This window comes from Coturnix japonica, chromosome 10 (assembly GCF_001577835.2).
Source record: "Coturnix japonica isolate 7356 chromosome 10, Coturnix japonica 2.1, whole genome shotgun sequence".
NCBI classification, from domain to species: domain Eukaryota; kingdom Metazoa; phylum Chordata; class Aves; order Galliformes; family Phasianidae; genus Coturnix; species Coturnix japonica.
This window is the reverse complement of record NC_029525.1, coordinates 5,086,528-5,099,693: the sequence shown is the minus strand read 5'-3', so window position 1 is coordinate 5,099,693 and position 13,166 is coordinate 5,086,528. Positions and strand designations below refer to the sequence as shown.

The 13,166-nt window shown below is 37.0% G+C and overlaps 1 protein-coding gene across 12 annotated transcripts in view; it reads left to right on the top strand.

Annotated features, from left to right (window-relative positions):
- The window catches only part of TJP1 (tight junction protein 1), a 154,345-nt gene that overhangs the window by 118,532 nt on the left and 22,647 nt on the right, over positions 1-13,166 (top strand). For all 12 annotated transcript variants that reach the window (XM_015872624.2, XM_015872622.2, XM_015872623.2 and 9 more), the window contains 8 exons: positions 1,284-1,563; positions 2,143-2,246; positions 3,005-3,173; positions 3,565-3,709; positions 8,663-8,799; positions 11,371-11,476; positions 12,184-12,334; positions 12,826-12,934. In XM_015872624.2, coding sequence (XP_015728110.2) covers positions 1,284-1,563; positions 2,143-2,246; positions 3,005-3,173; positions 3,565-3,709; positions 8,663-8,799; positions 11,371-11,476; positions 12,184-12,334; positions 12,826-12,934 — 1,201 coding nt within the window. The remainder of the gene's footprint in view (positions 1-1,283; positions 1,564-2,142; positions 2,247-3,004; positions 3,174-3,564; positions 3,710-8,662; positions 8,800-11,370; positions 11,477-12,183; positions 12,335-12,825; positions 12,935-13,166) is intronic.

Genomic DNA, 13,166 nt, shown 5'->3' with positions numbered 1-13,166 from the left:
CCATTTCTTTGCAACAATATTCTTCAGAAGACTTAGGGTAATGTTCTTCTGTAGATTTAGGCTGTACATGTAGCATCACAGGATATCCTGAATTGGAAGGAATCCTCAAGGATTATTGAGTCCAACTACTCACTCCACATGGGACTATACAGAAATGAAGCCTTATGTCTGACAGCAGTATCTGAACGCTCTCTGAACTTCGGTAGCTTGCTGCTGTGACCACTGCCCCGGGCAGCCTGTTTCTGGGCCTGGTCATGCTATGGTGAATAACCTCTTCCTGTTATATACTGTGTGATCATCTCCTGATGCAGCTTTGTGCCATTGACAGTCAACTTTTTAATCTCATCTATCTTGGAGCTATTACTAGGCTTTGCATGTTAAGTAACAGACCTCATCTTCACAGAATAGTCTGGATCTATAGCTGGTAATGGCAGGATGGGATGTCTGGAAAATGTCTGTTTTGTAAATGTTACATGGATCTGTTCTGTTAAAGGTTGACTAGACATCTTATGCTTTGTTTGTATGACAGGTGTCATGACTATCACTTCGAGCCTTTAAGTCTTGTATAACTTTCCCCTTGTGTAAAGGATTCTCTTTGTCATGAGCTTGCTGTGTTCAAGCAGTGATCAAGGAATGAGTGATCAAAAAGGATTTTCCCCAGTCTTACTGGGTTAGCAGTCACCGTACAAAATATTCCTTCCTTGGTAGATCCTCAACTAGTTTTCAGGAAGTTTATTTTAATAAACAGTAATTTGTATATAAAGATTTCCAATAACATACTGGAAATGTTTTTTTTTTTCTACCTCATCTATGTTGTCTGTTACAAAAAGGTAACTATTTGTTTAAAGGATGAGTTGAAGTGGAAAGGGATGAAAGCTAAAAGTAGTAGTTGGTTTTGGCCTCTTTCGGCCTCAAGAGCTTGCATCATGTATTTAATTGCTGTTGTGAAAGAGAAAGTAATTTAATTTTAGCATTAATTTCATATTGACATTCAAACTATGGGTAAGTAATCATTAACAACTCATTGCTTAGTATTCTCTAAATTTAATAAAGTAGAAACCTGTTGAATCTGTTCCATAGCAGCTGATTTTCACTTGAGGAAAACTCACAGCCCATCTTTATTGCTAAAAGGCTTTCTGTTCCTAGAAGCACAACAGAACCCACACACGCTTAAAAAACAAACAAACAAAAAGCCAACATAGCTTCTGTACCAGCATAACTAATTGGTACATGGGTTGTGATTAAAATGCAGCCAAAAGCTAATAGCTATTGGTTTGTTGTAGACGATCCGAAGGATGAAGAAAATTCAGATTCCAGTAGCTCGACAGGAACCTGAACCAGTGTCTGAAAATGAGGATGATAGCTATGATGAAGAGATACGGGACCCAAGAACCAGCCGTGGTGCTGCCAGTTCCAACAGAAGGCATGAGAAGAGCTGGGTGCGAGACCGAAGTGCAAGCAGAGAAAGAAGCTTATCACCAAGATCTGACAGAAGATCAGTTACTTCCAGTCAGCCTGCAAAACCTACCAAAGTAACATTGGTGAAATCAAGGAAAAATGAAGGTAACTTCTACAGGATTCTATCGCTAAGGCCTTTGCCTATTTTTAAAGACCAAATATCAGTGTTGTGGTAAAGGCTTTGTGAACCTTATGGGAAGAGTTGTTTCAGTTCGTTGGCCAGTTTTACAAGTAGCTAGCTGAAGAACTGAAAATTCCTGTTGTGTTTCTCGTTGTATTTTTCATGTTCCAATATACATGAGTTAATCTGGGGTGAGTATTTTGTAAATAAATCCCATTTATATGTCTGCTGTGGTAGTGGCTACATACTTATATATAGTTCATCTGAGTCTTCCTTGTTCCTACTCTTTGAATGAAGGAAAAATTGTTTGGTAGTACATATACTGAGCTACTAAAAACCAGAAATAAGTACAGACATAGTTGGAAGAGGAGTTGTATAGCAGTAAATACATAGAGAAATACATAGAGAGATTCTGCTGAAGCCTTTCTCGTACTATGTTCACTCTTCTGTTTGTGTTTCTAGTTTAAATCTTCTATAAAGCAGTGCTGTAAATCTTTACGTCCTTATACCCTTTTTTAAACAATAATTTCATCATTTTTTTTTCCTTTTCTTTTGTTACAAAGAATATGGTCTACGGTTGGCAAGCCACATATTTGTGAAAGAAATATCACAGGATAGCCTTGCAGCAAGAGATGGCAATATTCAGGAAGGAGATGTTGTTCTGAAGGTACAGTGAACTGTGGTGGTGGTTGTTCAAAGGAAAAATTCTCTGATAAAATCTGTTGGTGAACCAACTTTGCATTAATTATTGTTAGTGACCTGAGTAAATAACTTATCTCAAGTACCGATAAATCTAACTCTCCTACTTTAAATGAAGGGGGGGGGGGAAGTCATAAAGCAGGTTTTTTTTGTTGGATATTATTTCACAGGACTGACTTGGTCGAACAATGCTTATGTAACTAAAGAACCTCACTTCATATGCATAATTAGAAATAAAGTGCTTAGAGTGGCATGAGATTCTGAACCTACATGCATCGTTACACCATATGGTGTTGTGCAGTTGAGCAACGCTGAAACTTACCTTCAGGTTAAATGTGATTTTTATTAAGAAGGAAAAAAAAAAGTTGATGTACACAGCAATTTTTATCTCAAAAAAATACAAACAACCCGTTAATAATGTTCTTGCAACAAACATTGGTGCAGAAGAACATACTATTCTTTACACTGCTGTTAGTTCAAAAAAGCTTTTTCTGTGAAAAAAACCTCTTAATTACTGAGTGGTAGAGGTTTTGTATTTGAATGATGAGGCAAATATTTTTTGTTCTATATTGGATAAAACCTATTGCTTCAGCATTCTGGGTCAACTGTGGCAATTTGAAAAATCTCTGGATGTTTCTAAATATTATCAGACAGAAATACACAGCCTTTACTGCAGGTTCACTGTTTTTCAGTAAGCTTCTATTTGCGCTCTTCTTACTGTTCCAGATAAATGGCACAGTGACAGAAAATATGTCCTTAGCAGATGCGAAAACGCTAATAGAAAGGTCCAAAGGCAAGTTGAAGATGGTCGTTCAACGAGATGAACGAGCTACGCTGTTGAATGTCCCTGATCTTTCTGACAGTATTCATTCTGCTAACGCTTCAGAAAGAGATGGTGAGTATAAACTTAATTTCCAAAGGCAAGGAATTCCCTGTGTTATGAAGATGTGAAATACTTTGGTGGGGTGAGAGAAGGGTGGGAAGGATGATAGGAGTAGGATTGTGGTGTGGGTAAATTCCTTTTGAATGTTATTTTAAATCTGTACCTTTTAAAAAAAAACCCCACATGTAATTTGTAATTTTCTTGTAATTGTTCTTGCAGGTGTATTGTTTAGTTCTTTTTGAAATAGTAGATTCTAACATCTTCATTTAAAAAAAAAAACAAAAAAAAAACCAACAACTAAACAAACAAAAAAAACCTCTGCAAAAGCTTATTTCCATTTGAGCAGGTCATGCCACCATTTTAATTACAGTCATTTCATGGAAAAACAACTTTTATTTAACAGACATCTCAGAAATTCAGTCGCTGGCATCAGATCATTCCAACCGATCACATGACAGGCCCCGCCGCAGTCGTTCACGATCTCCTGACCAGAGGTCAGAGCCTTCAGACCATTCCAGACATTCTCCACAGCAGCCCAGCAACGGAAGGTGATGGCAGCATTGTATTGTTTTTAAATCAATTGTTTAAAGTTACATTTAAGTTGTAGGAGTGCTTGGATGTATACATTGACTGGTGCGATGCACGACTGTGGTAGCAGTAATGTGGACTTCCTTCTCTTGAGGTGTAACTAATTGTGATCCAAATTTTTGGAGACTTTGGGGAAGTGGTACCTTAAACTTCTGGTTTGCCCCTTTTTTATTTAAAAAGAAAAAAAACCAAGAATTGGAACATGAGTATTATAAATGGTCTTTCAAGTTTAAAGAGATTGAAGAATGTGCAACTGCAGTTTACTTAACAAAACAATGAGCTGCAGCAATCTTACTAGAGCTGACTGGTCTTCTTTGTTTCGTTTAATTTTCTTTGCTACCTCTCTTTAAAAGTTACTAAGTCTTTCCAAGTAAGTTGAATTCCTGCAAAATAAGGAGTTTTTCTCAGCGGATGTAATTTAGGAATGGTCTATTTTATGTTTTAGAATATTCTTTTTAATGCCATTTCTTCTGAAATGTTAGTATTGACAGCAAGTCATTTTTTTCTTATTCGTGCTGCTTTCCTCTGGAAATGGGAACTCTAATGTGCAATAGAAAGAATGGGGGGGAAAAAAAAAAAGAAAAATAGGACTTCAAACGAATTTGTTTTTGTATTGTGAGGAGTTCACAATTGGTAATTCCAACTGACAGAACAGAAAATTTTACCAGTTTCAAATTCAGAGTCTGCATTTTAAAATGCTATCGAAAGTTCTGAGAAACAAGTGGCTGCTAGCAGTTTGATAAAACTAAGATAAACCCAATGGTTTATTAATTTTATTTATTTTTACTCAAGGGGGAGAGTGCTTCAAGATTTTTGATAACTTCTAGGAGCTAATAAATCTGCAAGATGGTTCTTACATGCACATGTACCTATTTTTATATGTTGAGAGAGACTACAAGGCAGGAAGGTCTGTTTTCAAGTAGGGGCTCTATGCAGGATTCTAAACTCAGGGATGCCATCATTCTTCATTTGATTTAGAAGTGCATACTTCATAGATCAGTAAAATATCCATGAGAGCTAAAGCAGCAGGAATGCAGGGAGGGCTAGCTCAATAGTTATCGCCTGTCTTCATGTTACAGAGGTCATTTTAGCTGTGACCTAACAGTTCAAGTTAAGTACAACTACAAATTTCTGCTTATTCTAGAGTTATTATTCTAGAGTGGCTTAGCGGCTGTTAGTAATTAGTAGAATCCCATTATTTAGAAGAATGCAAGTTCAGCCATACATTTTTCTGTCTTGTACTAGATGGATTGAATTCCTGCTTTCATAGGCAAGAACAACACAATGAATGTAGAGAGTCCCTTGTCCTTTTGTGATAATTTTCTCCCTGTGGTGTCCCAGAAAAAAAATGCAAGTGAGCTCTTACTCTGTTTTCCATTCTTTGTTTAAATCAGTAAGTAACTCAAATATTCTTTTAGAAAGAGATTACAGCTCCATGGCATTGGTTTTGTTGAAGGTGCCATGGGAAATTTGTATCATCTTTGTCCTCTGATGCTTGGCTGCCTGAGAGTGTCTCAAAGGGAAATATGTTGCTGTACATTATTGAGTTGTTTAGGTTTGGAAACTATTTTTCTGAGCCCTTTGAGGGAAGGGAAGATTGGATTAAAGCATAAAATCAGCATTAGGAGTAGTCTGTTGAATAGTTCCTTTGTGTCAACAGAATTGATTTTGTAGTTTCGTCTTCCTCTTGGATATACTGTTGGAGTAGGAGACACCTTAAAAAATTGTAAAGTCTGTAGTGCTCCTGTCAGAGATGAAACTTGTATTTCTCAACATGCATTTCTAACGCAATGTGAAGATGGCTGACGGAGGAAAAAATCCATCATACATGAACTACATACAACTTATTCTTGTGCTAGTGCTTTTGTCCTCTATTGCAGTGGCTTCAGTGGATGGTCACTTCCTCCCTACTGACTATGCTGTCAAAGAATTATGTCTTTCCTGAGAAGGAACTTCAAAGTTAACTCTGAGTGCTTCTGTTATCTGCTTTATGAGCAGGAGTTACCTTGGCATGGATTGACTTCCTGCAGGACACATCACTTTTGAGATCAGAAAATCTGCTGGGCCCTAAACCACATTAAGAACATGTTAAAAGCAGCTGCTTCTTGTAGTACTTATTTGTGCAAGTTCAGATTTGCTGCAGTAGCGTTGGATTTGTAACCATGCTTTATTGTTAAAAATATGGTGGAAAAACTAGAGGGAGAAAGCTTGAGAATAAGATGAGGAAGGAAAAGTGGGGGTGGGGGAGAAACCAAACTAAAATCAAGGTGGATGTTGAAATGTATTGAAGATAATTAGTCTGTCTTTAGAAATTTGGCTGTTATTCTAAGTGTTTGTGTGTTGGTGAGAGAAATTGTGTAGGAATCCTCAGTCCTTTCACACGAGCTTAACTGCAGACAGCCACTTTTTAAGTGCATTGGAGAACAGATATATATATACCAGTGCATTTGTTCCAGTATTGCTTCAGTGCCTGATAGGTTCTTAACTGTGGTCCATATTTCAGTACTTTAAACTGCAGTTTTCCTGTATGTAGAAATTTTATAATGATTGCTACTTGTACATGGTGCCAAGAGTACCTTGGGGATGTACCATATATATTCTTTCTTTCTATCTAGTCTTACTGTTGTGGATTACAGGTTGAGTTAGGCAAAGTTTTGGTGAGATGTATGCTGACCAGTGGCATTTAAAGCAGGGATAAAAGCTGTGTTTAAACTAGTGGTTTGCGATAACGTGAAGATGAGAAGTAAAATAACCTTTGCTTTCATATAGTAACTCTAGCATTCTTTTTTTTTGCCTTTTTGTCAAAGAAAAACAGACTACTATTTTGGAATACTTGTTTCTATTTAGTGTTAGGAGATGCTAAGAAACAGGTAGAAAGGGCTTGTGGCAAAATTAACTGTAGTACTCATTAGTGCCCAAAAAGTCTTCAATCTGGGGGAATTCGTTGTAGCTTACTGTCTTTATAAGACATGTGCATTTAAACGTATGTCAGTGTCTGGCTTCACTGACCCAGGATGTAGGAAAAATACTGCATTTCATAGTAATGAAGGTAGGAAAGAGAAAGTAGAAAAATCAGTGTTTCATTTTGCTAGACCTGGTGGTCCAGCCAGAATTGTTTTGACATTGTTTTTATCAACTCTGAAAGTGCCAGAAGAGTTTATAAGAATAAAGCTCAGACTGCTGTACTTGTGTTTACCAAATATTTATAAGGAGCTTGTTGTTTACAGTGGCGAGATGCCTATGTCTTTCGAGATCATTGTAATGATTACAAGTTTGGTGATTGTTTTCTATTTTATTTTAGTTTTATTATGTTATATTTAGTTTTATTATGCCCAAAATTACCTTTGGGCAGAATTTTAAAACTCTGGCAGAAGAAAGTAGAGAAGGGCCTTACTATGTCTGAATTGATAAGCTGAGATTTGTTTCTGGTGTTTCAAACTTAATGTTCCTTCATAAACGTATGTTCTGCTTGTGTTTAGATAGTTACTGTTTCTTTTATTGTTTCATCCGAACCTTGAGATGATCTATTGGTTCTTGTTTTTCTCAGTCCTACTTCACAACTCTTGAGTTAGTGGTTCTTGTTAAATAGTCTTTCTGTGTATAATAGATTTTTTTTTTTTAAGTACATCTGTACTTAATGAAAACTGAGACTCATTATGGCCCAGTAGCACCATCTACTGTTAGCAGTGACAGACTTGACTTCTCCCTTCCTGTAAGATAGGAGATGTAGGAGATCTAGGAAGTTGTTGCTTGATGGTGTCAATCTCCTCTCAGATACTACTTGCTTATGCATCAACTCCCACAAATTCAATAGATGTTTAGGACATTTCATGACTATTTTTTGTGTAGGTTATACATACTCTGGAATTAAAGCCATTCTTTTCAGCTTTTCCATCTGCTTGTTAGTACTCTGCTTTTACCCTGTTGAATTATTTCACTTTCAACAGGTGATAGCATAACAGTTGGTACGTGCTGCAAGCTGAAGTGTTCTGTTGAGTTTTGTTGTGTTACAGCTGGTAGCAAAGAAACCTCCCTATAGCAATATACCACAATACCTCATCTATTCAGCTAAAAGAATAGAAATTATGTTACTTGAGATTTAGATATTCCCTTCATTTAAGGAATGAAAGATTTTTCCCTTTTAGCTTGTCGTATATTCATTTGGCTATCTTTTATANTGAGATTACTCATTTGTGCTTTGAGAAGCATTTGAGACTCCCAGCCATTCAGTAAGCTCCCATTAAAAGCCTTTTATACATTTCTCACATAAATTAATAGTATAAGAGGCATGTTGTCTGTTTTCTAAAATATGCCAGATGGCTAAGTGTATGAGAAGCACTTTTTTTGCTTTCAAGTATGATAGATATGTAGTAGTCCCATCTTCTTCAAAGGCTGGGAAGTCAGAGGTAAGTTTGTGTACTGTCTTTTTTTTCTCTGGAAAGCTCTACCAAGAACAATGGCGGCAGCACCTGTATACCAGGAGAGCTGCCACATGAAGAAGCAGATAGATTAGTGTGAAAGCTGGGGTCAGGTCTGAAAATCCACGACCTTTGCAGGGAGAGGAAAGAAAGGATCATAATTGCTCTTCTTCCCTTCTTTCCTTTGTTTCTTATGTTTTTGTACAGCCCATTTGTACAACTCGCTTGCTTGAGGCTGGGTGCAGTAAAGGCAGTAGTCTGTTTTACCATGTCACTCCTTTTTCCAGACAGTCATATGCAGATGTTTATTGTATTATTTTATTGCCATAAAGTTAGGGACCAAAGGCTCAGATTTTGAAACGGTGAAAATACCGAGACCATAATAGCCATAGGAGCAGGAGAGCAAAATGTTGTAATTGATGATTACTCATCCTAGCAGTTCAAGGTCAGAGAAATAATTCTATATGCAGAGTGAAATCTCTTTTTCTAATATAGTCTTCGAAGCAGAGAAGATGAAAGAGCAACTAAACCGGGAGCTGTCTCTACACCTGTAAAGAATGCAGATGATATTTCTAAAACTATGGAAGAGGTGGCAGTCGAAAGAACTGAAAAGCAAACACCACCACTCCCAGGTAAAAATATTAAATGTGTTAATTCAGCGTGCTGCTGAGAATGCATGGTCAGCAGAGATTTTGTGCTCTTGTATAGCTGTGGAATAATTACTAAAGTCTTAAAACAGAACAAGTTATAACTACTTCTTAAGCCTGTTTATATTTCAGAGTTTTGGTCATGAAAACGTCAATTGAGAGGGGTCTGCCCACTTTGTGAGCTCAAACTTCAGTGCTTAAAGCTGTAACTGTATGTGTTAGTTGCAGACACTTTTAGTCATCTTCTCTAGAAGAAGGTTGCAATGGATCTCTGTCAAGCAGTAGTCTGGTTCTTACAGTTTGCTGGTAGCAGTTTGTATTTGAATAATGGTGAAGCTAAGCTCTTTCAGAACTACTATTCCCAAACAAAACTTAAATCACTCTGAAGTGCATTCTTCCTGTGGCATTCAAATATAGTCATGGACTAATTTAGGCAGAGCTGCCCTTGGAAGGCTGTAAAATGAGAAAAAGCACATTCAAGCTTGAAAATGCTTGACAACTTAAGGGATGAGAAATGAGACTATTGCGTGTAGTGTTCAGTTACTCAATGAGGAATTGAAGTAGTTATGATATTGATAGGCTCTGAAAGATTTTGAACACGAGTACAGTGGATTTTCTGATGCATTGGCCTTTAACAAGGCTGTCATCAGAGATAGTCCTTTGCAACAGTGTTACTAAAAGATGCAAGTTATGACTTTGTTTACAGAGATAGTAAAAGGATACTGCAGCAAATGAGATTTAAAATATTAGTTCAGTATTTCTATAACATAATGAAAAATAATTGGCATAAAACAGAATCAGTCAGGATAGGATTGCAAGGGTGTTTCTCATCTGAAATTAACATTGTTGGTTTGAGGGACTGCCAAGTGCATAATAAGTGCTGTGAGGTTGGGTTTTATTTGTTAGTGGGGAAAAGTGTGCTATTCCTGGATGAGTGGGAACAGACACATGGAGAAAATCAATTTGTATGGGAGGTGGTGTCTGAAAAAGTCATAGGCCAGTACATAAAGATAATATGTAACTTTTTCTGTAGATAAAATTAACTTGATATTATGTGTAGTCTGAAATAAAATGGTGTAATAAAGAGCCTGATTCTCTAGGAGCCTCAAAGAGAGCTCCAGAGAAATGAGGAGGCTCTTTCGAAGTCTGTAATAAAAACATGGTTAGAAAAGTAAGTTGATGGGTTCTGTGACTGCTTCTTAGACTAAGGGAAAGAAGTCTGTCACGACTGAGTCAGGGAGGGGATAGAAGGAAAGTATTCCTTGAGAGGGGTTGTCAAGGGCTTAAGTCACTAAAGGCTTAAAGAAAAATGCTATACTATTGTACCGTAAAGAAAAAAAAAATCAAACAAAAAAACTAACAAATAAAAACCTTAAGAAGTATATTATCAAACAGTCTGAAATACTCCATTTCAAACTGGTCTATTCAGTAATTTGAAAAGAAGGTGATTTGATAGCTAGATTAAGCAGAAAGGAGCATTAGCCTAGTTTGAAGATAGCGTAGTTTGAAATTGGCTTCTTTCAAGTGCATCAAGATAATACTTTAAATACAAATTCTTGTATCATGTGCAACCATGTAGCAAATAATAGACAGTAATAGTGTCCACTGCTGGAGGATGATTGCAGTGATATTTTCCTCTCAGTAACTAGAGAATCCGTGCAGCAGAGTCATAAGTATTTATCTTTAAGAGCCAACTGCACCATAGTATACAGTGAAATTTGCCATCCTCAAGCTGTGCAGCAATAGTTCTAGTGTTTGAAGTACTTTTGTTGCATAAATCAAGGGGTTCTTTAATGGGGGAAGTCTCAGAATTGCAGGGTCTGGAAGGGGCACTAAGAGTCCAACCCCCCTGCTAAAGCAGGTACCCTACAGTAGGTCACAGAGGCAGGTCTCCAGACAGGTCTTGACAATCTCCCTAGAAGGAGATTCTACAAACCCCTCTGGGTAACCTGTGCCAGTGCCCTTACAGTGAAAAAGGTCTTCCACATGTTTATACAGAACTTCTCCTTTTTGTATCACTATGCATCACCGAGAAGAGACTGGCCTCACTCATTTGCCTCTCATCTGCCTTTAGATATAAACATTTATTGGATCCCCCTTCAGTTGTCTTTTCCACAGGCTGAACAGACCCAGGTTACTCAGCCTTTCCTCAAATAGGAGATGCTTCGAGTCCTTCATCATCTTTGTGGCTCCCTGCTGGACTCATTTTGAGAGATCCCTGTCTTTTTTGAGCTGAGACACCCAAGACTGGACACGGCACTCTTAAATGTGGGAAGTTATGTTAGATGCATCTAAGTGTGCCTAACTTAAAGGAAAGAGCAAGGCTGAAAATGGTCTTGAGAGAGCATAAAACCTTTTAGTTCTTGCAGTTCTACATGTTGATGAAGCTCTGCTTTGAATGACAAGGTTTCTTGTTGTAAATTTCTAATGTTCAGTTTCTAGCATAAAGAGGGTTGGTGGGTAGAGAAAAACTACTGAAGAAGCTCTGAAATTAAGCTTTATTTTCTTATCTGTAAATGCCCAAACGGATATTCAGTGTCTTCTGTATTTTAATAGAACCAAAGCCAGTATATGCACAAGGAGGTCAGCCAGATGTGGATTTACCAGTCAGTCCATCTGATGGTCCTTTACCCAACTCAACCCATGAAGATGGAATGCTTCGGTAACATAACTCTAAATTCTATTTGAGTCCTGTTGCCTTGGTCTTGAGCAATGTTTCTTCTAAGTTAATGAATAACATTTATAAATGGTCTGATGTGAAGTCCAGCATGCTGTTCGGGTGCCTCTATTTGGAAATAGTAGAGTAAAAATTTCAGAAAAATCTTTTCCTTTTGTAATTATTGAAGACCAATTAAAATAATTACAGAAATATACAGTCATGGTATGCAAATGAGTCTAATTCAACTGAATCTCCTTTATGAGCATCAGTGAGAGTATATTCTAGCTGAGGTAATCTCAAAAGTTCATCTTATTCCCTGAAGAGCCAGAATAAATCTCTGTACTAGCACAGCTCTTCCAAAGGGCAGAATGCTTTGGGAAGAGAGTGTCAAAATGCTTCTTAAAACACTATATTAATGTAAGACAAACTTTGCTGTACTAGTAAAGTAAGTTGTTTTTTTTGTTATTTTTAAGTGCTGCAGATGAGTCTGTTGTATAATGGTATAGTTGATAAGCAATCAATGGTAATCGTAGTATAATATCTCCTCTAGTTGAAGCAGTAGGCAAATTATATGCATGTCATCAGTCTGAATTACTCAAACACTTTATGTATATTTACACACATGTGCACAGAGATAGATATATAGGTATATCTCTATATACACACATGTATATACGCAATTCAAAGTGGAATATCTTCTTATTTTCTAGGCCAAGCATGAAACTGGTAAAATTCAGAAAAGGGGATAGTGTGGGCCTGCGGCTCGCTGGTGGCAATGATGTTGGCATATTTGTAGCTGGTGTTTTGGAGGACAGCCCTGCGGCGAAAGAAGGATTAGAGGAAGGAGACCAAATTCTCAGGGTATGTTGAATATAATAGCACAAGTGTTCTGTCATACCAAAGTGGATTTTGTTTCTTTAGTGCATGTTTATTACATGACTTGGCAACAGAATTTCCTTTTACTGTTGCTAGAAAAGTTTGTAAGACTTATGTTCAATTTCTGAGACTAAATTCAGTTCAAAGAAAATGCCTCTAACTGTTGGGCCCCACTGGATTCTCAAGTAGGCTTCTGTATATTACAGTTTAATATTACTGATGTTCATAGATGTTCTGTAATATTAATCTAAAGAAGTCAAAATGAGCAGCTGTCTAATGTTCCAGAGGTTATGCTTATCTCAAACAGTAGTATTCTTTTAGAGCTGTATCTTCCTGAGATCCATGTCCTTGGTGTTCTTATATATTAAGCTGAGTAAACAATCTCAGCAATAAACTAATTCAGTTTACCTGTTATGTAGCTGTGTGTCTATTAAATGATGTATGCTAAATCAAACTGATTACTTCATTGATGCTAGGTTAATAACGTAGACTTCACAAATATCATCAGAGAAGAAGCTGTCCTTTTTTTACTTGATCTCCCTAAAGGCGAAGAAGTAACCATTTTGGCACAGAAGAAGAAAGATGGTAAGTATTTGTGTATCTGAAGCAGTGTAATGGGCTGATTGGAAACAGATTTTAAAAAATACAGTTAAGAAAGGATAATTGTTGGCTAGAAGGAGATTAGCATCTTTAAAAGGCTATTCAAAGTTCTTTTGGGTTTAGAATGGGCTAAAGGTTGATACTGTAGTAATTTTTTTCCTTAAATAAGGAAAAAAAAACCCAAAAAACAAGAAAACACAATAAAAGACCAACCCCA